The sequence below is a fragment of the Motacilla alba genome, chromosome 11 (genome assembly GCF_015832195.1).
Source record: "Motacilla alba alba isolate MOTALB_02 chromosome 11, Motacilla_alba_V1.0_pri, whole genome shotgun sequence".
In the NCBI taxonomy this organism is placed as follows: domain Eukaryota; kingdom Metazoa; phylum Chordata; class Aves; order Passeriformes; family Motacillidae; genus Motacilla; species Motacilla alba.
The window spans coordinates 19080835-19104717 of record NC_052026.1 but is presented as its reverse complement, the minus strand read 5'-3'; the positions used below and the strand labels follow the sequence as shown (position 1 = coordinate 19104717).

Below are 23883 nucleotides of genomic sequence, written 5' to 3'. Positions count from 1 at the left end.
TCATCCAGCCCAAGGCAGGGACACCGGGAGCAGGTGACACAGGTTTGGAATGGCTCTGGAGATGGAGACTCCATGAACTCCCTGGGCAGCTGTGCCAGGGCTCTGCCACCCTCACGCTGAGGTGGAACTTGTGGTTTAGTTTACGGCCATTGCTGTTGTCCTGTCGGTGGGCAGCACTGAACAGAGCCTGACCTCCTCTGAAGGCGCGTCCTCGCCTCCCCTCCCCTGAGGGGGGGGCCATTTTGTGTGAGGGGAGGGGGCCATTTTGTGGGCTCCTCGTTCTCCTCAGGGCGGGCATCAACCCCACCGCGTCCAAGCCGTGCCGGGGCTGTGCCGACCGGTCTGCGGGGCTTTATGAACCCCTCTGCCCGGCCCTGCGGGGCTCCTGACGCCGGCCCGGAGCGGCCGCAGCCGGCGGAGCTCCCGCAGGGTTCCCTGAGCGCCATCAGTCCTCCGGGCCGGCAGGGGGCGCTGCCGCGCCACACAGGGAGCGGCCCCATCCCGGGGCCTTCCGGGTGCCCCGGTCCGGCGTGATCCCGGTCTGATCCCGGGCTATCCCGGTGTGATCCCGGTGTGATCCCAGGGTATTCCGGCCTGTCTCGCTGTGATCCCGACGTGATCTCGGGGTATCGCGGCCCGGCCCGGTGTGATGCCGGTGTGATCCCGGGGTATCCCGGTGTGTCCCGGTGTGATGCCGGTGTGATCCCGGGGTATCCCGGCCCCGTCGCGCTCTCATCCGGCTGGAATCCCGGGGTGATCCCGGGGTATCTCGGTGTGATCCGTCTGGAATCCCGCTGTGCTCTCGTCCCGCTGTGATCCCGGCGTATCCCGGCCCCGTCCCGCTGTGATCCCGGCCCGATCCCGCTGGAATCCCGGGCTAACCCGTCCCGGCCGCCATGGGGAAGAAGGGGAAGCGCGATAAGAAGGGGAAAGGCGCCGAGAAGACGCTGGCCAAGATGGAGAAGAAGGTGTCCCGCCGAGCCAAGAAGGAGGAGGTGACGGGGCCAGGGAGGGCGCGGGGCCGCTCTGGGGCAGGGGGAAGGTTGAGGACGGCGTTGGGAGCAAAGGAGCGAATCCAGTGGAACCTGGGCTGCCCAGGGAAAGGGAAGGATGTAATGGGTTGGAAGGGACCCACATGGATCATCCGGTCCGGCTCCAGGCCCTGCGGAGATGCCGCAATAATCCCAATGTGCTTGAGAGCTTTGTCCAAAGCTCCTTGAAGTTGGACTTCAGGGATGCCCCTGGATCCCTGGCAGTGCCCAGGACCCGGCTGGACGGGGCTTGGAGCCAGCTGGGATTGTGGAAGGTGTCCCTGCCCTTGGGTGAGATTTAAGGTCCCTCATTCTCTGATTCCAAGTAGAATCTTGTTTAAATCCCCTCCAATCCCTTGCGTGTGACAGCAGGGGTAAAAGGAGAGGAAAGTCCAGTGTAAGGCTCCTTCTTGCTTTCCATCCCCTTCATCCTTTTCTTCTGGCCTTAAAAGCAGACAAGCACCTTTGTTTCTCGCACTCCTGGAGGGGCTGCTTGTGTTTGAGCCTCAAAGCAGTGACTTTTCCCTGGTAAAAAGTGCTGTTGATGGCCTCATTCAAAGCTCCACGGCTTGGAAGGTGCCCCTGTGGAGGCTCCTGGCTGCAGGGAGAGCTGATTCCACGCTGCAAAATTCCCAGATTTTTGGAAATCTCTGCTTGGAGCACACCTTCAGCAAAGTGGGGTGGTAGGAGAGACCCTGGCTCAGAACCTGCCATTGCTGCAGTCCTGCTTCTGCCCTTGGGCTGTCAGCACTTTTGGGGTCAGATTTTGGTCTTAATTGAGTGAAGTTGAAAGGGAATAAAGATGCACGAGGTTTCTCTGGATATAAAAGAGTTTCCAGTTACATTTGGGCAGTTATTTTTTTTTTTACAAAAAGGGAAACTGTGGGAGTGAGTACTGGTTTCATGTGTGCTTCTGTGCTTGTACAAACTGCTCATGTCTGGCTTTTTCTTTCCAGGAGGATCTTGAAGCCCTGATAGCAGAATTCCAGAGTTTGGATGCTAAAAAGACCCAAGTAATTGAGTCATCCTGCCCACCCCCCTCACCCAGGTGAGAGCGTGTGTGAGGCTTTGGCTGCCCCTTGCAGAGCAGCTGGGAGTGCTTTTGATGGCATTTCTTTATGTGAAGTTATTTTCCAAGAGTGGAAGGTATAGCTAATATCTGGAGTTATGAAACACCTGGAATACTGAACACCTGGAATTCATGGTTAAAAAGAGACCAAAAGCCTGGGTTTGGGCATCAAAATCAATTTTTTAACCATCACATCAGCACAAAAACAGGGTTAGATTTCAGGGTTTTGTGGGAAAATGAAAGTGAAGAGGAAGTTTTGGGTTTGGACTAGAGGGCTGAAGGGAACTCAGAGGCAAAAGGATGTGTCATGAGGTAAAAACCACTTTGTTAAGTGAGGTTCACAGACTTGGGGTGTTCAGGGGAGCAGTGACCAGCAGCAAGTGCAGAATAATGACACAGATAAATGGAGAGGAGACAGCCCAGAGTTCTGTGCCCTCATAAAAGTCATTTTTGTTCCTGCCACCCCAGCATTAAAATTCAGGAGCTCACGTCAAAGGGGGAGTTAAATCACAGAGTAACGTGTGCTCCTGAAATAGGAGAGCCTCTCAGACAGTGCCCCATTCATCTTGCTGGAAGTTTTGGAAGAAATTAATTTCTTCGGAGAAGTTTTTAGCCCTGGGGTGAACATCACAGCAGTGTAATTTGGCAGATGATGGAGAGACCTTTGGGGCTGGGGGGCAGAGGTGCTGGTGCCTGAGTTAAAGGCTCCAAGATTCAGGGTTTTAAGGACTTTCACATATTTTTTTTTTATTTTTTCCATCCTGTTTTCTTTCAGGCTGAACTGCTCCCTCTGTGCTCACCCCGAGAGAGACGAGCTGATCCTTTTTGGAGGTGAATATTTCAATGGCCAAAAAGTAATGTATATTTCATTTTCTTCTTCTTTATCTCCCCCCTCCCTCCTTTTCCTGTAATTTGCACGGGTCTCATTTGAAGGGAAATTCAAGGCAGAGTCATAAAATATGTATTTGTCCCTGAATGAGAGCAAAATAGCCTTTTAATTCTGCCATGGCTCTGTCTCATGGCTGAGCAGTTGGCAGGAAGGAGACACTCTGGAACCCATTAAGGAGTCAGAGTGATTGTCTCAGCATCAATATTTCAGGGCTTCATAATTTCTCCAGACTTAATTGTAGCCATATCTGCCCCTCATTTGGGATAACTATTGAAGAATCTCTTGCCCTTCTCAAAACAAGATATTTCTGCACCTTTGCGGCTGGCTGCCTTGGAGATGGGAGCAGCAGCACTCAGGAACACTCTTTTTGCTGAATTTCTGCAGGTTGCAAGTGGTCATTTTGTTCCTGGAGACAAACTGCTCTGGAAAGCTCCAGCCTGGCAGTGATATTTGGCCACTTCAGAGTTACCCAGTGTGATGAGCTGAACTAACTCTGCTTTTTTTACCACCTGGAGCTGTTCTTTGCTCTGGAGTTGAGCAGCTTTAACCTGAACATCTGTGTTAAGCTCCAGCTTTTAAAATCCTCATATCTCAAGCTGTCACCAAGGGTTTGGGAAGGAACATTCCAGCCCAGTGGAAGAGTTGCTGCCTCCCAGTGCAGTGCAGGAGCTGGTTGCCCTCCTTCCCTGCCCTCTGAGGAGGTTGTGCTTTGCAATATTCACCCCAAATCCCCCTGTGCAGGCTGAGCTGAGCTGAGCTGGGCTGAGCTGCTGTTTCCTCTCCCTGTCTCACAGACCTACCTGTACAATGACCTGTACATTTACCACATCAGGAAGAACAGCTGGGCCAAGCTGGACATCCCCAACCCACCCCCGAGGCGTTGTGCTCACCAGGTAAAGCTCTGGCTGCCACAGCAGCAGCTGGGATTGTTCTGAAGGAGATTTGGGAGGAGCGTTTGAGTTTTTGCACCTCCTGGGGGTTTCTTGCCTCTCTTTATTCTCCTCGTAGTGGGCTGCTGGTGGTGTCACTCCAGCTTTTCTGTCCAAGGTGCTCTGGTCACTGGTGTCCCCTGGCAGTGTGGAATGAAGATTTAGGGTTGTATCTATTGATTTGGCAGAATTCAAGCAAAGCCAGGGGGAGATTCTTCCTCAGAAATTAATTCTTTGCTGTATTGTACAAGGACCAGCTCAAATCCATAATCCCAGGGGGCCCTGAATTTTCAAACTGGAATTTGCCCAAAATCCATAGTTCCCTTTATGGCCACAGCCCTACATCCATGAACATCCCAGACATGCCACTGCTGCCAGCAGGGAGCACTTGGGCTCTTCTCCACCTCTCTGCAAATCCAGGTCACTGGCTGCCTGTGAGGATGAGGAATTTGGGTTTGTTTACTTTATGTGAACACCTGCACAGCAGAACCTGGACCAAAGACTTGTATTTTTTGCAGGTCTTTGGCCCTCACCAGCTGATAGATTTTCTTACCTGCTGCAGCCAGTGGGTGCCTGGTGCCTTCCCAGAGCTGCCACACAGGATGTGAATGTCCTTTTCCTACCCATCCCAAAGCTCCCTGGTAAGATCCAACACCCCAGTTAGGTTCCTATCCCTTTGTTATGTTACTGAGTGCCAGTGTTGCTCTGAGCTGTGTATCCTTGAATTGAAAGGTTCTGCCTTGATTTTTGGGCTACTTTGTGCTGTTTTAAAACAAGGCTTGGTTTCAGAAGCCACATTCCAGCAGCCAGCAGGTGGCTGTCGAGCAGCTCAATCCAAAGGGAGCAGCTCAGGAGCTGCAGCTGATTACAGCAACAATAAACTGAGGAGTCCTGCTTCTGCAGTGTTTCTGCCTGATAATTCATTGTGGTTTCACAGGAGACAGTTCAGCCTCCTGAGCTGAGTGGTTTGTCTTCCTTGTTGCTTTGTATTTAATGCATAGCTCAGAGCTGAACAGAAAGGTGTCTGTGGGTGCCAGGTGCATGTTTTTAGTTTTATTTGCCATCCCTGGTCTCTGACACACAATCAATCCACTGTTGGAGTTGAGGTGAGAGGAGCTATGGGCAGGTTGTGGCAGTTGTTCAAGGAAGAAGGTTTGGTTTTGTCATGAATTTCAAGCCAGCTCTTGGAAAGGGCACCTACAAGTACGAGCAGGTTGTTGTATAAACCTTCCCTTTAAGCTTCTAAGCACTGGATGCCCATGGAATTCAGGCACACATCCCCTTTGTTTAGGTAACTTCATGTTTCCACAAATCCTGCCTGAAAGCACACCCTGGATTTTCTAATTTCATCATTTCATGTTTGGGCTGGTTTATGGCAGGGCATGGTCCTTTGTGGGGGTAAAAATATATATATTTTTTTTTTTTAATTTTTTTATTTTTGCTGGGAGAGACAGGCAGGGAATGAAGCCTTGTGAGGGAAGAGATCATTATCCCAGTGCTGAGCTGTGGTGGGTACCCTGGAGAAAACACAAATTGAAATTTGTACAGCCACGGCATTTCCTTCTTGGGATTCCTTCCTTCTTCCTTGGTCCTACCACAGATAACTTCAGTGAAGTGGAGTCTTGCTCTTCTCCCTGCTTTTAACTGGCATCTTGCATGTCAGAGGTGTTTTGGTGCTGCTCTGTGCAAAAAAAAAAAAAAAAAACCCTCTCTGCTATGACACAATCAAAGCAGTAGCAGTCTCTCCTCTTGTCCAAATGCTGCACATTTCCTTCTGTATTTGGGGTTTTTTGTGTTGTTTTCTTTCTTTTGTTTGGTTTTGAACAGAGAGAGTTAAACAATTTTTATTACAATTATCCCAAGATGTTTCCTAGGAAACTTTGACCTTCCCCCAGGAGGTGAGAAGACCCCAGCTCCCAGGCCAGCTTTCCCTTGCTCTAGGGAAGATGTGCTAAACACTTGAAATCCAAATTGTCCTTCCTTCAGCCCCAGAGAGCTGCTGCTGTTCCCTGGGGTTTGGAGCTGTGTGTTTGACACAGGGGGAAGTTCTGTGCCTGCTTTGGAACCCTGCTGTGACCCAGCTGTCCCTTGTCCTGCAGGCAGCTGTGGTGCCCACGGCTGGGGGGCAGCTCTGGATCTTCGGGGGCGAGTTTGCCTCTCCCAACGGGGAGCAGTTCTACCACTACAAAGATCTCTGGGTCCTGCATTTGGCCACCAAGACCTGGGAGCAGATCAAGTAAGTGCTGGGCCTCATGTCTGGATCATTCTTTTGCCAAGAAATTTGAATCTCTGATCCCTGAGATCCTGGAGTTCAGTGACTCTTTGGCGTTGGCCTCATGGGGAGCTGTGCCAGTGTGATTCAAGTTTGATTTTTGGTTCAGCGCTGTGATTTCCCAGCTCTCCCTTAAATACAGAGATGCCCATGCTCAAAGGGGTGGAGAAGACACCGCCAGAAAGAAGCAGGAATGAGAGATGTGTTCCAAGTCTGTTGAGACCAAAGCTGGTTTATTTCATACCTGATTTTTGGGGTGTGGGTGTGCCTTGGTGTTGCTTAACTGAAGGGAAGAGTATCATGAACAGCTCTCTGTTCCCAACCCTGGCAGGTGCAGATGTTCAAAACTAGAGCTCTGTTTTCCAGGGCTCCTCCAGTGGGGGCTGTGCAAGGATCTCCCACTTTTAACACCACTGCAGAAGCCAGTTTGTATCTACCCAGCTGCACTCCTGGCACTTGCTGCCTTGAGATTCCTCGGGATAAGCAAGCCAGTAATCAGGCCTGTCAAAGGAAACAGGTGCCAAAAGTTTTTGACAGGAGTGAAAGTGTAAATATTTTCAGTGGATCTGGCCCAAAGTCCTTTGTTGATGTTTCTTTAACCTTTGGCTCCTTGCTTTGGCTGCTCCTGTTTGTGTTTGCATGAGAGGAGAGTTCTAGTGACATCCAGTGGACTGAGAGGCAGGAGAGTGGCTTTGGGTCTGACTTTGGCATTGGCTTCCTCTTGGACTCTGGGATTGACTTGTACCAGAACCCAGCTTTGGGTGGCCTGGAGCTCCAGATCACCCTCGCAGTGCACTGAGAAAAGCAGCAGCTTTTGATCATTTAGAAGCTCCATGTTCTTCCTTCAGGTGGGATCACCAAATCTGTCCAGGTTGATCCCATTTCAACCCCTGTTTACACCCTTATGTGTTCAAAGTAGGTGTTTTCCCAGGAATTCTTCCCTGAGCTCAGCATTAGGGAGTGTGGGGTCTGTGAGCTGTGCCTGCCTCTCCTTGCACAGTAGCTGAGGCTGCTTTGGGATGAGCTGTGCAGGGATGGAGGCAGGGACGCCATCCTGAGGTCGCTCCCTGTGCCTGTGTCACCTTTTTCCCTCTCCCTGCAGAGTGGGAGCATTGATAGTGCCTGACAAGTGAGAATTTGGAGTCTGCTCCATTTGAGCTTCCTGCCTTGCTTGGGTGGCCCTCTGTGCTTCAGCCCTGCTGGAATTTTGGGAACACCCGTGCCCTGGTCCCAGTGATGGAATCGGACAAAGCACATCCCCTCCCCATGCTTGGGTGCTCCTGGAGCTGCATTAATGAGGCAGAGGGAGGGAATGGCTTTGTTTCAATGCTCACCTGGCTGAATACAAAAATGCAGGTTCTGCTGCCTCTTTGCTTTTCCATACAGCATCTTGGTCAGGAGTCTGCTTGGAAAGGGGAAGAGGAAAGGGCAGAGGTGATTGGTGAGTTCTACAAGGGATTTTATCCTGCTTCTTTTAAAACTGTGATCATGACACCTGAACTTCCTTCAGCAGTTCCCATTTGTTGGGATCACGGTGAGGAGCCATCCCTGGTGCCAAGAGCCTTCACACAGACCAAGGAATAATTCCATGTATCCAGTGTGCTGCCAGTGTTACCTGAATAAATGCCAGGTGACACACATGGGGTACAGACAACTGTGGGGTTTAGAAAATGTGATTTTAGTGCAAATAATAAAGTAATAAAATTAATTATTCATGAAGAAATGTCTGGACAAGAGAGGCAAAGTTTCTCTTTCTGTTCCCATGGGAAGGGTCACGAGTGCCACATTCCGGCTGGGTTTGATGTGTTGGTTTGTCCAAGATGACCCTGCTGTAATATAAACATGAAATTCTAGGAAATCTGGTTATTCCAGCCCCCCAGTTCAGATTCCAGACAATGATGTTGTCCTTCCTGGCCTACAATTCCTGCCACAACCCATCCTGGTGCTGTGGGGGGCTTGATTTTGAAACACTTGGGAAGAGAAAACCTTGACTAACTGAAAACTTCCCTGTGCTGGGGAAGTGCAGCTCCATTTTCTCCTAGCACAGAGCACAGTGGTGCCAGGCTGCCTGACAGAGTTAAAAGTTGCTAAATTTAGCAGGACTTAGCCGTGTTTCCTTGCATTTTGCATGCACAAAGATGATCCAAACGCAGCAAATCCCAGCCCCTTAGAAGCCGTGCCAGCAGCTGACTTTGACTTAGTGCAGCCACCTTATCTTGTGTGTGATGCTCGAGGTTTCCTCAGTCCATGAACTGTTTGTTACCCTGCCTTGGAGCAGCAATATTTTAACCTAATTGCCTCATTCCTTCCTTGAAGGAGCATTCCCAGTCAGCTCTCTGAGTCCCAGTGCCCTCCCTCAGGGAGAGACAGGGAGCATCCTTGGGGCTCGTGCTTGGGAATTGCCACATCCCTCCTCTGCAGCTCCCTTCACTGAGATTCTGGAATGCTGGTGATGCTTCTGTAGGATTTGGTGGTTTGTGGTGCTGTAAATCTCCCAGTTTCACCAGTGTCTGTTTAACTGGAGCAGTCCCTGCAGCCCAGCACAGGGTTGGGTCTGATGGATGCCTCTCCTCGCTCACCAGAAAAATCAGGTCCTGCCACACCAGGTAGGAGGTGCTTAAAGAAAATGGTGTTTTGGTGTAAATCGAGTAGATGGTCAGCCCAGAAATGAGTTTGTTCTTTGGTAGATCAGGATGCAGGTGTACAGCTGTGGATTGACTTTGCAAGGGGTTGGGATTGAGGATTTTGGGCTCTGTGCCACTTGTGTTTTCCCTTCTCTGTTTCCACCTGAGTGTCCAGACATGAGGGGACAGGATCTGTGTGTGCCACTGGTGTAAAACAACACAAATCCTGAGTTCAGCTTCCTCTGCAGGATAAAAGTGCTCTGTCCTCAAGTGCCCTGTGATGGAATGTTCTCTTCATCCCCACTTTTATTATTACTGAGCATTCCCAAGCTTCTCCTGAGCATCCTGTGGGTGAAGAGGCAACTCCTGCAGGCTGTAGCCAGTGGGACAAGTAATTCATGAATCTGGGGGCTGAATTCAGCTCTGGTTTGTTACTACAAGTCCCAGAGTAACTCCACAGGCAAAAGAAAATTCCTTATGGAGCAGCTCAGATCAGCCTCATGCTGTACATGTGTAGAGCCAGTCCTTAGCCAGAGTTTTTCATCTATTTAAAAAAAAAAAATCTGGAGAATTTACAGCTCCCTCCTACATGTCTGCCTTCTGGTGTCAACCCCATGAAATAGAGCATTAATCACAAAGTCTGGGAAGCCATTTCCAAAATGTTTCATTGGGACCAGGAGCACTGAAAGAGGTGAAAGGGAAGAGTTTGTGTTTGGGAAACAAGTTGCAGGAAGATCCTCCTGGAGTGGGAAGGAGGTGTATCACTGCCAGTCCTGCCTGACTGTGCCATTTGTGCCTTGGAGTTGAATCTACATTGGTGGGAGCTTTATTAAAACACATCAATGAATAAACTTTTATTGATTTTGAACTCAGAGGAAACCTGTTTGAGGAACAAGGCACAAGATACTCTCTGAGAACAGGATTTTAGTGCTCATGTTGGGTTTAATTCATCCTCCCCTTAAAAAAATAAAAAGATGATTTTAAAAGTGCCATCTTTTGGAGTAATGACACGGGAGCTTTGTTACAGCAAGAGAAAATAATGATTTCAGGTCTTGATGAAATTAATACCAGAGGTGCTGTTCTGCAGGGTGATACTTAAAGATCCAGTAAATGCTTGGAAAAACCTCCTCTCTGTTAGAATAAAGAGTCCAAGCAATCAATATTAATTCAGTCTTCCCCAAACGCTGCTCTTCTGGTGGAGTTTCTCATTATCACCGGGGTGAGGTTGTCATTTTCCATGGTGAATAAGGGCCCTCATTTTCTCTCTCCACAGAAATCCATCACCGCATTCCCAGCTCCCTGCTGCCACTCCAAGTGTGGCTGGGGGGTTGTGGCTTTAGGTTTTGCTGCTGTTTTCAGCTTTATTTATTTAGGCCCTGATTGTGCAATCGCTTCCACACCTTAGGGCTGCCTGGTGGAGGAGTCTTGCTGGGCTCAGTGGTGCCAGCTGGGAGCTTTGGGAGACTCCTCAGTGAGGGAAAATGAGGATAGATTAATTCGTGGGGGCAGAGAACACACAGCAAACCCTCTTTGCCCTAGAGCTGGCTGTTGGAAAGTTGCTGGGGTTGTTTTTGTTGTCTCTTGTGTGATGCTGGGGGTGAAGGAGGAGGAAGGAGGGTAGATCCATGTTGGAATGGTGTCCAGCTGCCCAGCTCCTCGTGGATGGGACAGATGGAGGGGGCGTTGCTTGTTCCTGGAAATGGAAGCTGCACATTTAACTGAAAGGTCAGGAAAGCTTGGAAGAGCTGAACAGGAATGTGTGGCTGCTTTTGAGTGTGTAGGATCATGGAGCGAGTCACAGAGTCATGGAATGGGTTGGGTTGGAAGGGACCTTGAATCCGATCCCATTCCTCCCCTTCCATGGGCAGGGACACCTTCCACTATCCCAGGCTGCTCCAAGCTCTGTCTGGCCTGGCCTTGGACACTTCAGGGATCCAGGGGCAGCCCCAGCTGCTCTGGGCACCTGTGCCAGGAAGAATTCCTTCCCAACATCCTATCTATCCCTGCCCTCCTTCAGTGGGATAATGCTGAGAATGATGACTTGTTTTGCTGCAGTGCCTTTGTTCTTGAGGAAATCTGGGTAATTCATGAAGTGTTTTCACTGGTTTGGAGTCATACCCAAGCTGCAGGTGGATGAGTGAAGGTGTTGTTGATTTCCTGAGACACTGAGGGAGGAGGATGTCAGAGCCAGGCTTTGTCTCTTGGTGCTTGGAGAAAACATCTCCGTTTGGAGTGTCTTCCCTGCAATTGTGAAGTGCTGTTCATTAAACTCTTCTGAAGAATCAGCTCCTGAGTCATCACTGGAAAGACTCTGGGTGCTCTTAGGGTGGTTTATCTCTAGGAACAGAACTGCCTGTGCTGCAGTCCCAGGAGTTCCTGGAAGGACACCCCATCCTGTCCTGGGGAAAAGCAGCCATGGATTGAGGCAGCCACGTTCCCAATGGTGCCCGTTTCCAGGAGAGGCTGAGCTCAGCCAGCTCAGCTGCCGCTGACTGCAATAAAAATGGCCTGAGGCACTACCAGGACAAGGGATTTTGCTGATAAATGGAATTTCTTTGTGTTTCAGGGCACCAGGAGGGCCCTCTGGACGAAGTGGACATCGGATGGTTGTGTGCAAAAGGCAGCTGATTGTCTTTGGAGGTTTCCATGAGAGTGCAAGGTGGGTTGCTGGAGTGGCTGGGAGTTTGAGTCCTCCTTAAAAAAAGGCAACAAAATTTCACCAGTAACAGAAATCTGGGTGTTGATGGGAGGATTATCCTCAGCAGGACTGGGACTGAAATGGATTTTTGTGTTACAAAGGATCTTGATTTAAAGTCTTCAGGTGTGGGAGAAATCATTGTAGCACTGAAGCAGCTGCCCATCCTTGCAGCCAAAGCTCAGTCCAGCTCTTCTGGCCTCTGAATCTTGTCAGATCCTTGTCTTGTAGAAATGGGGGCTGTGAGTAGAACTCTGAAAGGCTGTTTAATCCTGTCCTGAGTGTCCCCATCTCAAAATGTGCTGTGCCCGTGTGCTCTCTGCAGAGATTTCATCTACTACAACGATGTGTACACCTTCAACCTGGACTCCTTCACCTGGAGCAAGCTGGCTCCTGCAGGGATGGGGCCTGCTCCAAGGTCTGGCTGTCAAATGACTCCCACTCCTGAGGGCAACATCATCATCTATGGGGGCTACTCCAAGCAGGTAGGGGACACTCTGTGCTGTCAGGTGTTGTCCACAGGCATCTTCTCATTCTGCCTTTTTTATGCCCTTCTGCTGATTGAGGGGCTGATCTGGTTCAGATGACTTCTCTATTTCCCCTGCTGTTCTTATCCAACAGAAGGAATTGATGTCACTGAGGGAGGAATAAGCAACTGGGAGAAATGACATTTTTTTGGCAACTTAAAGCATTCTCAGGTAATCGTTTGTGCTTCAGCACTTGCAGGTTAAAAGCAGCAGTTGCCAGGAGACTTTTATTTTGTGCCATCAGTAGCAGAGGTGAGGGAGCAAACTCAATAAGCCCAAGAAGACTTTTGACAAGCACCAGGCTCCCCCAGCCCTGCTCCTTGCTCTGTTAATCCTGGGAATTGATACCAGAGAGCACATTCCTCACTGAGCAGGCATCCCTATGGCCATGCTGGGCTGCAGGAAGGAAGCGTTTCCTTGAGCTCCTGCAAAAGCTTTTCATGTTGGGAATGCAGGCAGAGGCCCTGGATCCTGCTGCTCCCGTGGAAAGGCAGCAGGGGAGGAGGACGCCTTGTTCTTCTGAGGGGAATAAATGAACAAAGGAGGGAAGCAGGCAGAGGGGAGAGAAGGGAGATTATATGTATATTTAGAAGCATTTGTGCCTCCTCAGGGCCTGAGCTTTGGGCTCTGCCTCATCAGATGTGCCTTGGATTCAGCAGCAGTGACGACACAGAGCCTTCTTCACCTGAAGGGGCTTTGTCCCCTTCCCTTCCCTGTGCTGTGTCCTCACTCCTGCGAGGGGAGGGAGCAGGAGCCTGCATGCTCTGCTGGCTCTGGAGCTCTCCTGGAAGCAGCTGGGCTCCAGGTGCCCCGTGGAAATGTGGAAGTCACACATGTTTGCAGTTGGTTCTTTGTGGTATTTGCAGGGTCCCGGGACGAGGGAAGAGAGGAGATTCTTGACCTCATGTTTTAGAAGGTTAATTTATTATATTATGATATATATTATATTAAAAATGCTTTATTAAAACTATACTAAAAGAATAGAGAGAAAGGATTCATCAGAAGGCTGGACAGGAATAGAAAGGAATGATTAACAAAGGCTGTGACTGCCCAGAGAGTCTGACCCAGCTGCATCCTTGATTGGTTATTAAGTAGAAATACTCAACATGGACTAATTACAGATGCACCTGTTACATTCCACAGCAGCAGAGAGTTATTGTTTACAATTTTTTTCTTGAGGCTCCTCAGCTTCTCAGGAGAAGAAAATCCTGGCAAAAGGATTTTAATAAAATATGTCTGAGACAGTTCTGTTCCGCTGCTGCTCTGGGTTGGTGTGAGCTGGTGGAAATGAAGGAGAAGGGATGGGGGAATGCAGAGCTGCCCTCAGCCTTTGGCAGGGCACTGGGCAAGGATGGGAGCTGGGGGAAGTTCTCTGCAGCTTGGAAAACAGCTTTTCCATTAGAACAAAACAGACATTCCATTAAAACAAGACATTTTTCACAGATGTTAAAAATCTCCTTCCTTTGTCATGTGGAGAGCTCTGTGTGCTTCTCTCCGATGGGCCATTCCTGCTTTTGTAGCACAAACTGACCAAAGCTCTGAACAGAATTTTCTCCGCAGCCTTCAGCATGCTCCTGGAAATTAAATTCAGCAGGATATGGCCCCTCTAGGAGAGACCCACTTCTGTTAATGTGTGGCTATTTAATTCTCATTGTGTCTTCACTTAGAGCTGATTGTGGAGCTGAGTGTCTGGGTTTGCTTTGAAGTGAAGAAAATGTGTTTGCCTGGGATGCTCTTGGGAGAAGGTAGACATGGAGAAAACAATACTTAATTGGAGCTGGGCAGCTACAGGAGAGGACTTGCTCCTTGTCTCCAGTTACAGGGGCAGATGCTCCAGTCAGGGCTGCTATGAAGATATTTTGGGGAGTTTGGAGACATTTTTGCATCTGAAACCAGCAAATATCCAAGCAAAGCACCGTTCATCAGATACAGAGTGTTCCAAGGAGAGGCAGGACTAGGTCACACATGGGATGGGAAATTTTGAAGGGAAGAGGGGAGGAAAATTGAAATAGCTCTTCTTTTTGAATAGGGACATGATTTGGCTGTCACGTTGCTGGAGGAGGGTGGTGACATGGCAGGGCTGCTGTCCTGGGATGGGCAGGGAGCTGGGGAGGCAGAAACAGAGTTTTGGTGCCTGCTTTGATTCCCTGAACTTGCAGAAGTGATGTGGAGAGTCTCTTCTCAGTAACGTGTCAGTCCAGGGCTGAATTCCCTTCATGGGACCTGATTAAAAGGTCTCTTCCTGGCTGGGGAAATAGAGGCAGAAAAGATGGAGTGACTTGTCTGAGGCACTGCAGGACCTGCAGAGCCAAGGCCAGCACCTTTGCTGTGGATTTTCCTGAGCAAAGCAGGCTGCAGATGGTGAAAAAGGAGCTTTCCAACCCTGGGTGTGATGCCTTGAGATGCTGGTGCCTGATATTTAAAGAGCAGGATTCTCAGCACAATGGTGTCTCTGTTGTGTTTCATCAGCAGCCTGGGGATGATAAAGACAATTTCTGTCATCTCCTACAGGAGGGATGTTGTGGGTGCTGCCAGCTCTGCCTAGATCAGCCCTCACAGTGCCCAGAGGAGCTCAGACCTGCTCTCCTGCTGATCCTAAAGATGTCCTCAGCCCTTTCCTGTGCTGGGGATGGGGCTTGCTGCAGCGAGCTGCATTTTGGGCTGTCTGAAGCTCCATCGCTAGGCAACAGAGGGGCTGGAGCTGCTGCTGCTCCACCTTGCAGGTGCAGCCTACAGGCCAGGGGAGGGCTGAAGTTACACGTGGGCAGGGCTTTGGGATGCCAGACGTGGCTGGGGTGTGGGGATCTTGTTGTTGTGTTGGGTTTTGTTTTAGTGGCAGTTGTCACAAAGCTGAAGTGGATTCTGCTGGGAGGTGTGGAAGTGCCTGAATTGTAAGGTCTGGTGGGACTGGTTCCCTCTAGCTCTGTCTGCTTTGGATATTTTTGAACACTGTTGATCTCCTATCAGGCAGTTTTAGCACGTGGAGAATGCTGATTCCACCTCTCAAGCTCTCTGTGCCTCAGTTTCTTTGCAGTCTGTTAGAGCTGGAATTTTCAGCTGATGCCTGTGAGGCTCTTGTAGCTCCCCACTGTGCCTGCATGTGCAGAGCCCAGGCTGTCCACTGTGGGTATCCCAGCCAGTTTTTCCTGGAAAACAAACACCTGGAACTGGGAAGCACCAAGGACGAGGGGGGAGCAGGAACCTCTTGTGAGTGATGGAAGGATTTGCTCAGGGCTGAGCAAACTTGTCCTGGCTGGGAGGGGATGGATCTCTCCAGCAGCTGGAAGTGCCTGTGACAACAAAAACTGACTCCCACTCCACCTCGTGGGGGTTTTCTGAGCCCAGGGAGCTTTGTCATGTTGCACACACAGTGTGTTTACTACAGGGAGCTTTCCAGGAGAAAGGAGTGTGGATTTTCCACACAGCCTGGATGGCTGTGGAGCCAGCTGCTCTCTCTGTGTTTGCTCTCCTGCCTCTCAGGCAGTGCCGTGCTCCTCACGCTTCACCTGGCTGGAGCTGTGCAGTGCCTGGAGCACACTTCCCTCTCTTCTTCCTAGGAATGGATCACCAGGCCCTGCAGCAACAACAAAACCTGCCGGGTACAGGTGTGCAGCAGGAGAGGGCTGGACCCAGTTGATTTTAATCCCCTGTGACAATTTATTTCTCTTCTCTGGCTGCCAAAATTCCTGCATCCTGTACTCTCCATAGAGCTCATCTTCCTGGGGGCTGGACCCTGCCATGCACTGCTGCCATCCTGGGAGCAGAGTTTCTCATCCCAGGAGGAAGGGAATGACAAAGAGGCAGGAGCTGTGCAGGAAGGATGGCTGGATAATGACATTATTAACACAGCTCCCGTGTGGTGTGGCACAGAGCTGCTGCTGTTGCCATGAGCACTGGAATCCAGAGCTTCCAGGGAGAGGAGCAGGGAAATGACACTGAAAATCAGGCATTTCATGGCTTCTGCTGAGCTTTCACCTTTTCCTTGCTGCTGCCTTTTGTAGGGATGGGAGTGGAGTTTCTGCTTCTGTAGGGGGCTGAACCTGTTGCTCAGGGCTGTGTGGGACATGTGCAAAGCTGCCAGCTGCAGTGGGACAAAGCTGTCACCTCTGCCCCTTCTGCACGAGGACCCACAGCCTGGGCTGGTCACAGGGGTGGGCCACATGAGGTCACTGCAGATCCGAGCTTCTGCTCAACATCCAGGGCAGAATCCCAGAGGGCCTTGCAAGCCCTGGAAAGTTGTCATGTCCCACTTTGGGGAGTGGGAATTGCTCCTTTTACAGGAGTTAAATCAGCCCCTGAGAGCACCTGGTCCTGTCTGGGCAGAGTAAAAGGCAGGACCTTGGCTCTTCTGTTTGCTGCCCACCCTTCCTTTGTTTACAGACCAGTTGGTTTTACTCCCCTGTGATAATTTATTCTGCTCTGGGTGCCAAAATTCCTGCATCCCATAGTGTCCATACAGCCACAAATCCCCAGAAATCTGTGCTGCAGCCTGGAGAGCCCTTCCTGCTGCCACAGGCAGGAATTCTGGCACATCCCAGGGAGCATCCCTGCTTTGAATCCCATGGTTTGGAACTGCCTGATGCTCCAGAGTGGCCTCTCCTTGCCCAGTGGCAGTGTTTGCATTTCCAGTTGGATCTCTCTGTGGTTTGGCCATTTGAAGCTGTTTCCTGAGCATCTCTGTGTTTCCCTTCCCTGCAGAGGATCAAGAAAGATGTGGACAAAGGCACCCTGCACACAGATATGTTCCTGCTGAAGGCTGAGGGGACAGGCAAGGAGGAAGGTGAGCACTGCCCTGGGAATGCAAATCCTCTCCCTTCCTTGGAATAACACACCAAAAAACCTGGAAGCAAATTCCCCTCTCAGTGATAACCTCTGTGCCCCAGTGTTGGCTCAGGAAGAAATGCAGGAAAAGAGATTTTAGTGGGTTTTTTTTTTTCCAGTTTGTATGTGGGAGGGAATTAAAACAACATTTCCAAAGTCCTGTTTCTGGGACATTTTGATCAGTGCTTTTCTGTTCACAACAGAAAATGTTTGGGATTGCAGAATTCTCCTGTGGTGGGGTATTCCTGGGTGGATGCCAGGGACCTGCTAAAGCTGCTCCATCCCTCCCTCCCCAGCTGGAGAAAGGAGAGAAAATCCAGTGGGAGACTCATGGATTGAGATCAGGACAGGGGGAATCACTCAGCTCTTTCCCTGCTCCAGGCTGGGCCCATTCCACGGGGTACAATCCTTCTGGGACAGGTTGATCCATGGTGGCTCTTTGTTTAATTTGGATTGGAATATCTCCACTTTCCTTAGGAGATTTTCTCCTTGCCTCAGGCAGTGGGACAGTTTTCTTGGAGCTGAATTCCTAAAATGTTAAAGTTGTGATTGATTTCTCCAAACCTGACTGTCTGGAATGGGGTTTGGGGAGGAGGGTTGGTCACCAGCACTGTCTGGACTCCAGGCCCTGTTTGCATTATTCCTATTTATAGTTTTATAGTTTTATCTTGCTTGGATTGAAGTTCCTTCAGAAGCACAGGGCCTGGCAGTGCTTCTCCCAGCCTGCATTTCAGAGATTTGCTCTGAAGTCGGAGTAGAAGGGATTGGAGAAAGCAGAGGGATAGAGCACAAGTCTTGTCCTGCTGCTGAGCCCTCTTTTAAAGCCTGGTTGGGGCTTTTGGGATGATCTGTGTTTATTTTTGGGGGTAAGGCAGCAGTGCAGGGTGGCAGAAGAGGTGGAGAGAACTGATGGAAGGTGGGAGGGGCTCCATGGGATAACTGAGGGACTTTTTTGGTGCTTGAAGGCTGCTTCTGATCAGGCCTTGTCTGAACTCCACTCTCCAGTAAAAGAGCAGAGACTTTCAAGAGTATCCTTGCTCTAGAAAGCTCTGGAAATACCCTGAAGATGCCATGAGAATATCCAGAACAGGGCATGGAATTGATGCCTCAGTTTGAGCCTTTATATTTTTCACATTCTGTGCTGCTTTAGTGGGTGGCTCTGGGCTTCACATCAGGGGATGGGGAGCTCTGCACAGAGCAGGGAGACAAAACAATTCCTGCTCCAGCTGGGCACCAAGGACAAATGATCCAAAGCTCAGCCCAGGAGCACAAACAGCGTGGGCTGGAGAGAGAAAAACAAGCAGGGTGGGAGTGCCTGGGCTAAAGCTGGAACGGGACAATGAACTGCAAGGTGCAAATGGAGCAGAGCTGAGCCAAGGGAGAGACCCCGGCAGCGCTCGTGCATTTTGGGACCATTTTGGTTCATCTTGGGTTCATTTTGGGACCATTTTGGTTCATCTTGGGTGCAGCCCTGGCTGGGCTCTTGTGCTGCCCAAGGTCGATCCATTGAGGAGATCCTTTTAATGAATTCTTATTTTATTCTTTAGCTCTGTTTAGTCTCTGTTCTAGCTCAGCCTTCCCAAGGCATCAGAATTCCTTGCTGGAATTCCGAGAACCTTGGAATACACAAACCAGCCAGGATTCTCCTCTGCTGGTGCTCACATTGGTTCTCTCCATTCAGACAGGTGGAGCTGGAGTAGGCTCAGCCCCTCTGGAGTGAAGCCCAGCCCCAGGTCTGGCTTTGCCGTGGCCGCTGCTCCCAACAACCGCTGCCTCCTTTTTGGGGGGGTGCACGATGAGGAGGAGGAGGAGAGCCTTGAGGGGGACTTCTTCAATGACATTTACTTCTATGACATCGGCAAGAACCGCTGGTTCCCTGCACAGATCAAGGTCTGGGGTGAAATGATTCAGGCTTTTCATCACCTGGCACATCCTTTGTGGCTGGTTTGGTCTCTTTGAGATTTCACAGATTGTTTGGGTGGGAAGGGACCCTCAAGATTCTCTCATTCCACGGGCAGGGACACCTTCCATGGGCCCAGGTTGCTCCAAGCTGGCCTTGGACATTTCCAGGGATGGGGCAAGGGTTTTTCTCTCTTTGAAGGAATCCTGTATTGCTGGTAGCTCAGGGTGCACCTGAGCAATCGCTCTCCTCCAGGAATCAGGCTACCCCATTATTGTGGAATGCAAAATGAAGCAGAGCAGCTTGAAAACATATTTCTGGTGTTTTGCTGAAAGCCCTCTCCAGGCCAAACGAGTCTGACATGAGGGGAATTCACTCAAAGCTGCTGTGAAAAGGTTTTGGGATCAAACCCCTCCCTTTTCTCCCCAGTGCTGATGAGCTACCAGAAGAGATGAAATATTAACCTTGGCTCCAGGAGCTTCAGAGCTCAGCTCAGCTCTTTGATTGTGTTTGAACCACTCTCACAGGCCAAGGGAGGTGCAAACCTGGTTCAGCTTCTCCTTCCCCCTGCCCCTTCCTGGCTTTGTTCTCCAAATGGAGAAGTCAATCCCATAATAACAGGCAAACAGCCACTCAGCTGGTTGCTTCAGCCTTCCCAAACTGATTGTTTTCCAGCCCTTTCAGAGAGTTCTTCCAAGACCTGGAGTGCTGCCTGGTAATGGGCTGTAATTTAGCACCCAGCAATTGTTGTGATTTCAGGAAATCGTGGGGTACTTTCCCTTGTCACTGAACAGTGGCCTCTGCGTGTTTGTGGCACCTGGGAGCAGGAGAGCTGCTCCTCTCTTAACAGAGGGAGCAATTCCACACTCTGGATTCTCCAGGATCTTCACTGTTCCTTGTTGTAGGCTGGGAGAAGCTCGTGCTGTAGGAGGGGAACTGCGCTGATGACTGGAGACTTTAAATTGTGGTGAAAAATAGGAACTGTTCCTTCCCTCCGTGCTGTCTGGATGAACTGCTGTTAGCTGCATGCAATGCCACAAAACCTTCAATTCCTGTTCTCAGGGCCCAAAATCAGAGAGGAGGAAGCGCAGGCGTGGCAGACAGGCTGAGGCAAAGGCTGCTGGAGGGGAGGAGCTGCAGCTGCCACCTGCCCAGGGCCCCCTGGAGATCGTCAAGGAGCTGGTGGCAGAAGATGGCACCGTCATGACCATCAAGCAGGTGATCCCTGGAGCTGCAGAAGACAAGGACAGGTCTGGCTCAGAGGAGGAGGAGGAGGAGGAGGAGGAGGGAGCCCTGGGCCAGCCTGTGGAGCCGTGCCCACGCTCCAGTGCCATGGTGGCAGTGAAGCACGGGGTCCTCTACGTGTACGGGGGCATGTTTGAGGTGGGCGACCGCCAGGTGACCCTCAGTGACCTGCACAGCATCGACCTGCACAGGATGGAGCAGTGGAAGGTGCTGCTGGAGATGGATCCAAGTAAGCTCTGCTGCTGGGAGCTCTTCAGGGCAGCAGCACTGGGGAAAAAAAACAACTCTGGGGCTTTCTTGGGGGTGGTGGTGAGCCTTTGAGTGGAGGTTTTCCCTGGGTAGGAAAAAGTGTCTTACCTGTGTGGCCCAGAGCTTTGGGGTCACTGTGACTTGGAAATCCAAGAGCTGTAAACAGAGTTGTGGTGGCATGAGGCATCCTGGGAGTCCTGCTGTGCCAGCCTTGTCCACTCCTCCAAGGAACTGGGATCAGGGCAGTGAAGGGCTTGGGTCCTGCAGAGCATGTGGGCATGACCTGGGGTCAGCTCTTTGTACCCTAATTCTCTCTTTGTGCCTCTCTTCTCTTTCCTTTCTCGTCAAAGAAACCCAGGAATGGCTGGAGGAGTCAGAGTCAGATGAAGAGGAGGATGAGGATGTGGAAGGTGCAGAGGGAGGGGAGGAAGAAGAAGAGGAGAGCTCTGAAGAGGAGAGTGAAGATGAGGAAGGTAATTACTAATAAATGCTGTCTCCATACTAATCTGAAGTGGGCTTTAGTGCAGTGCCTGGTTGTGCTGGTGAATTTTCCAGCTAAGAAGCTTTCCTAACACATTGCTTTTGAAATAAAAGACAAATTTTCCTGCTTGCTGGTAGATTTTCAGGCTGTTGCCTTCAGCCCCACGTGGCCTGGCTGATGTGGCCCTGGTGAGCTGTGTGTGACCTCTGTGTCCCTCTCTTTGCCCAGGGGAGCAGCAGCACCCAGCAGTGCAGCCTGGAGAGGCCCAGGCCCAGTACTTGGCCAGGACAGAGCAGTACTGGCTCGGGCTGGCCCGGAGCCACATGGGCCCCGAGGCCAAGGACAAGAAGGTGCTCAAGGTGGCTCATGCCATGGCCAAGACTTTCTATGAAGATCCCATCCAGACGTCCTGAGGCTGCTCCAGGAGTGAAGGAACGTGCTGGGAGCAGTGGCCAGCCCTGCTGAGCTCAGCCCAGTGTCCATGCTGGCTCCATGCCTTTCCCAGCTCTGGGCTGACCATCCTGGATGGATGCTCTGGATCTGCTGGTACTCCTGGGAATGCTGTGGGAGGCTCCTGAGGAGCAGGATTGCCGTCCGAGCACTTGTTCTGCTTGTTCTGGGCTGTACAACACTGACTTTGTTGTTCCAAAGTTGTTTGGGGTCTGTCCAGACAAACTGTGCACGTGACAAAGGTTCACTGGTCCCAGACTCCTGACTGGGGCCAGGACGTGTCTCCAGGTGTTCCTACAATAAACTCACTTGGTTATATCACCTTGTTTTGCTCAGTAAATCCCATCCCAGCTTGTGTTCTTGTTTTCCTCCTGGTGTGGAAGAGGGATTGCAGTTCCTGCTGTGAGATCTGCAGGCAGTGTGAAGTGCACCAGCAGCTCTGAGACGCCTGGAAAAACCTGGGAATCCTTCCCTGCCTTGCCTGTGAGATGCACTCACAGAAACCTCTTCTTTTCCATGTTCACCGTAGTTCTGCCTTTGTGGAATGTCCCAGTTCAGTTTTTCCCCCCGTTGTCCCAGTTGTCCTGCAGGTGACCTCGTGATGACCAGCGAAATGTCCACCTGCAGACCTCACTGAGGCCAGGAAGGAGTGGGCTGCTCCAAGGCTTTGTTTTTCAGCCCCTCTCCTCCAGGCATCCCTTCCTTCCCAGCAGAGCAGTGCTGTGTCCTTGGGGACAACAGATGGGATCCAAGTGTGTGCTGCAGCAGCCAAGTGATGCCTGGAGGTGCCACCAGGACTGGCTGTCCTTGTGCAGGGAATTCCAGGTGCCCTGGGTATTGCTGTGGCAGGGCCATCCCCAGGGATGCAGCTCTCCAGAGAGCAGGGCTGGGATCTGCAGGGCTAATTAGGACAGAAGGAAGATGAAATAGATCTGACAGGGAGCTTTAATTGGTGAGGTAAAAACATGGCTGGCAGGGAGGGACCTTCCCTGTGAAAGAACAGGTGAGAGGTGAAAACAAACCATTTACTGATAACCTGGGAGAGAACGGAGCATTTATTGATGATCTGGGGAAGGAGAAAAGGCATTTCTTGTTAATCCAGGAAGGAATCCCTCATGCTTGCTCAGTCACTCACCCTGTTGTCCTCTCACTTGGGTAAGGTCACATTTTTCTGTGCAAACTTTTGGGGGATTTGCCACTCCCTGGGAGGGTGAGGAGGCCCTGGCACAGGGTGTCCAGAGAAGCTGTGGCTGCCCCTGGATCCCTGGCAGTGCCCAAGGCCAGGCTGGACAGGGCAGGGCTTGGAGCAGCCTGGGGCAGTGGAAGGTGTCTCTGCCATGGCAGAGGTGGGACAGGATGAGCTTTAAGATCCCTTCCAACCTAACTCATTCCATGATTCGATAATCCCACGACTGCTGCAGTCATTCAGGAGTTGTGCAAGGAGCTGAGCTGTTCCCTAAAGCAGGAAAAGCCGTCAGGATTCTGTTCCCTGCGAACCCCTCACCCGCAGCTCAGGCGATCCCATCCCACCCCTGCTCCATCCCGCCTCAGCACAGCCCTCTGGAGCCACCCTCTCTGTGTGACAGCTTCCAAAAATCCCTGCTTTCCTTCCTCCCCGGCCTTCCAAAGCTGCCGTGTGTAATTAGTCCTTAGGTCTCAATTAAGCCCTTGGCCGTGGGTCCCACCCTGTTTCTGCTGTTGCTCCTCCCCTTCTGATGCAGTCTGGCTGTTTTCCTGGCAGGGATGCTGCCACAGCTCGGCATCTCTGGAAGCTGGGGCTCCTGGGAGTGCTGGAATCTGGGTCTTGGGTCCAACCACCCAGACACCAGATGGGCTGGGAGCAGCTGACGTGGCACGGGGGGTTTGTCTTCCTTCCTTCTCGCTTTTCCCAAGGACGCAGTGCTGGAGCAGCCCCTCTCACACAGGTGGGATCCAAATCTCCCTTCCCAAATTCCCCCTTCCCAATGGCTCTGCTGTGCCAGCCCCTCCTCGTGCTGGCAGGACATAAAAATTCCAGTGCAGCCTTAAAAAATGATCCAAACCTTCAACTGACCAAGTGCAGCTGCCAGCCTGGACATAAAGCAGCAGGGCTGGATAATTTCCATGGATTTATGGCCCACCTTGATGGGCATTTTAATGGGCCTTAGGTAGATCTGCAGGAGCCAGGCTCATAAGACAGGGAAATACACTGAATTACCTCTCTCTCTGGGCTACTTCTCAGGAATATTTCTGGCCTTGGGCAAATGTGAAAAGCCCAGGACTAAGACAAATTGCTCAACTCCTTGGGATTAAGAAAGAAATCATTATTTTGGACCGTGTGGGTTGGGAGGCAATTAATATTAGTCTGTGGCTGTCTTTCCTACTGAGCAAACCTCAGCTTGACTGAGTGGAACAGAGAGCTGAAAAAACCTGTGCTGGTCCAGGGGCAAGAGCAGGAATAACTGGGCAGGCAGCAGTGGGAAAAATCCAGTCAGGAAACCACCAGTGCTTTTATTTGATGGATAACAAGAGGCATTTTGGTGCTGTTTTACAGAAATCTAAATATCTGTGTCTGCAGGGCTGTGTTTAATCTGCTCCTGACAGGACCTTTGTGTCCTGCACTCAAATGCACCCCCCAAAAAAAAAAAAAAAAGTCCTCGAGAGTCTTTCCAAAGAGTAGGAGCAGAATTCCAAATCCCAGGGGTGAATTCCCAAGGCTACA

At 50.8% G+C, this 23883-nt stretch overlaps 1 protein-coding gene across 2 annotated transcripts; it reads left to right on the top strand.

The window, feature by feature from the left end:
• Positions 1-487: 487 nt before the first annotated feature.
• KLHDC4 (kelch domain containing 4) lies at positions 488-21500 on the top strand. 2 transcript variants are annotated; one of them, XM_038148419.1, is made up of 12 exons: positions 488-995; positions 1988-2079; positions 2876-2954; positions 3784-3882; positions 6018-6154; positions 11381-11473; positions 11835-11994; positions 16735-16816; positions 18539-18747; positions 19820-20231; positions 20602-20724; positions 20961-21500. In XM_038148419.1, the coding sequence occupies exons 1-12, from the start codon at positions 897-899 to the stop codon at positions 21143-21145; spliced, it is 1770 nt and encodes a 589-aa protein (XP_038004347.1). In that variant the 5' UTR covers positions 488-896; the 3' UTR covers positions 21146-21500. The 2 variants fall into 2 exon arrangements, with proteins under 2 accessions (XP_038004347.1, XP_038004348.1); XM_038148420.1 differs by lacking the exons at positions 488-995; positions 1988-2079 and adding an exon at positions 4437-4559 and having other exon boundaries at positions 2876-2931.
• Positions 21501-23883: the final 2383 nt, after the last annotated feature.

Bases quoted from the DNA above. Each gene is read 5' to 3' on its own strand.
- KLHDC4 (XM_038148419.1), top strand. From the start codon at position 897: ATGGGGAAGAAGGGGAAGCGCGATAAGAAGGGGAAAGGCGCCGAGAAG. The intron at 2,080-2,875 runs GTGAGAGCGTGT...GTTTTCTTTCAG, and splicing joins TGCCCACCCCCCTCACCCAG to GCTGAACTGCTCCCTCTGTG. The intron at 16,817-18,538 runs GTGAGCACTGCC...CTCTCCATTCAG, and splicing joins GGGGACAGGCAAGGAGGAAG to ACAGGTGGAGCTGGAGTAGG.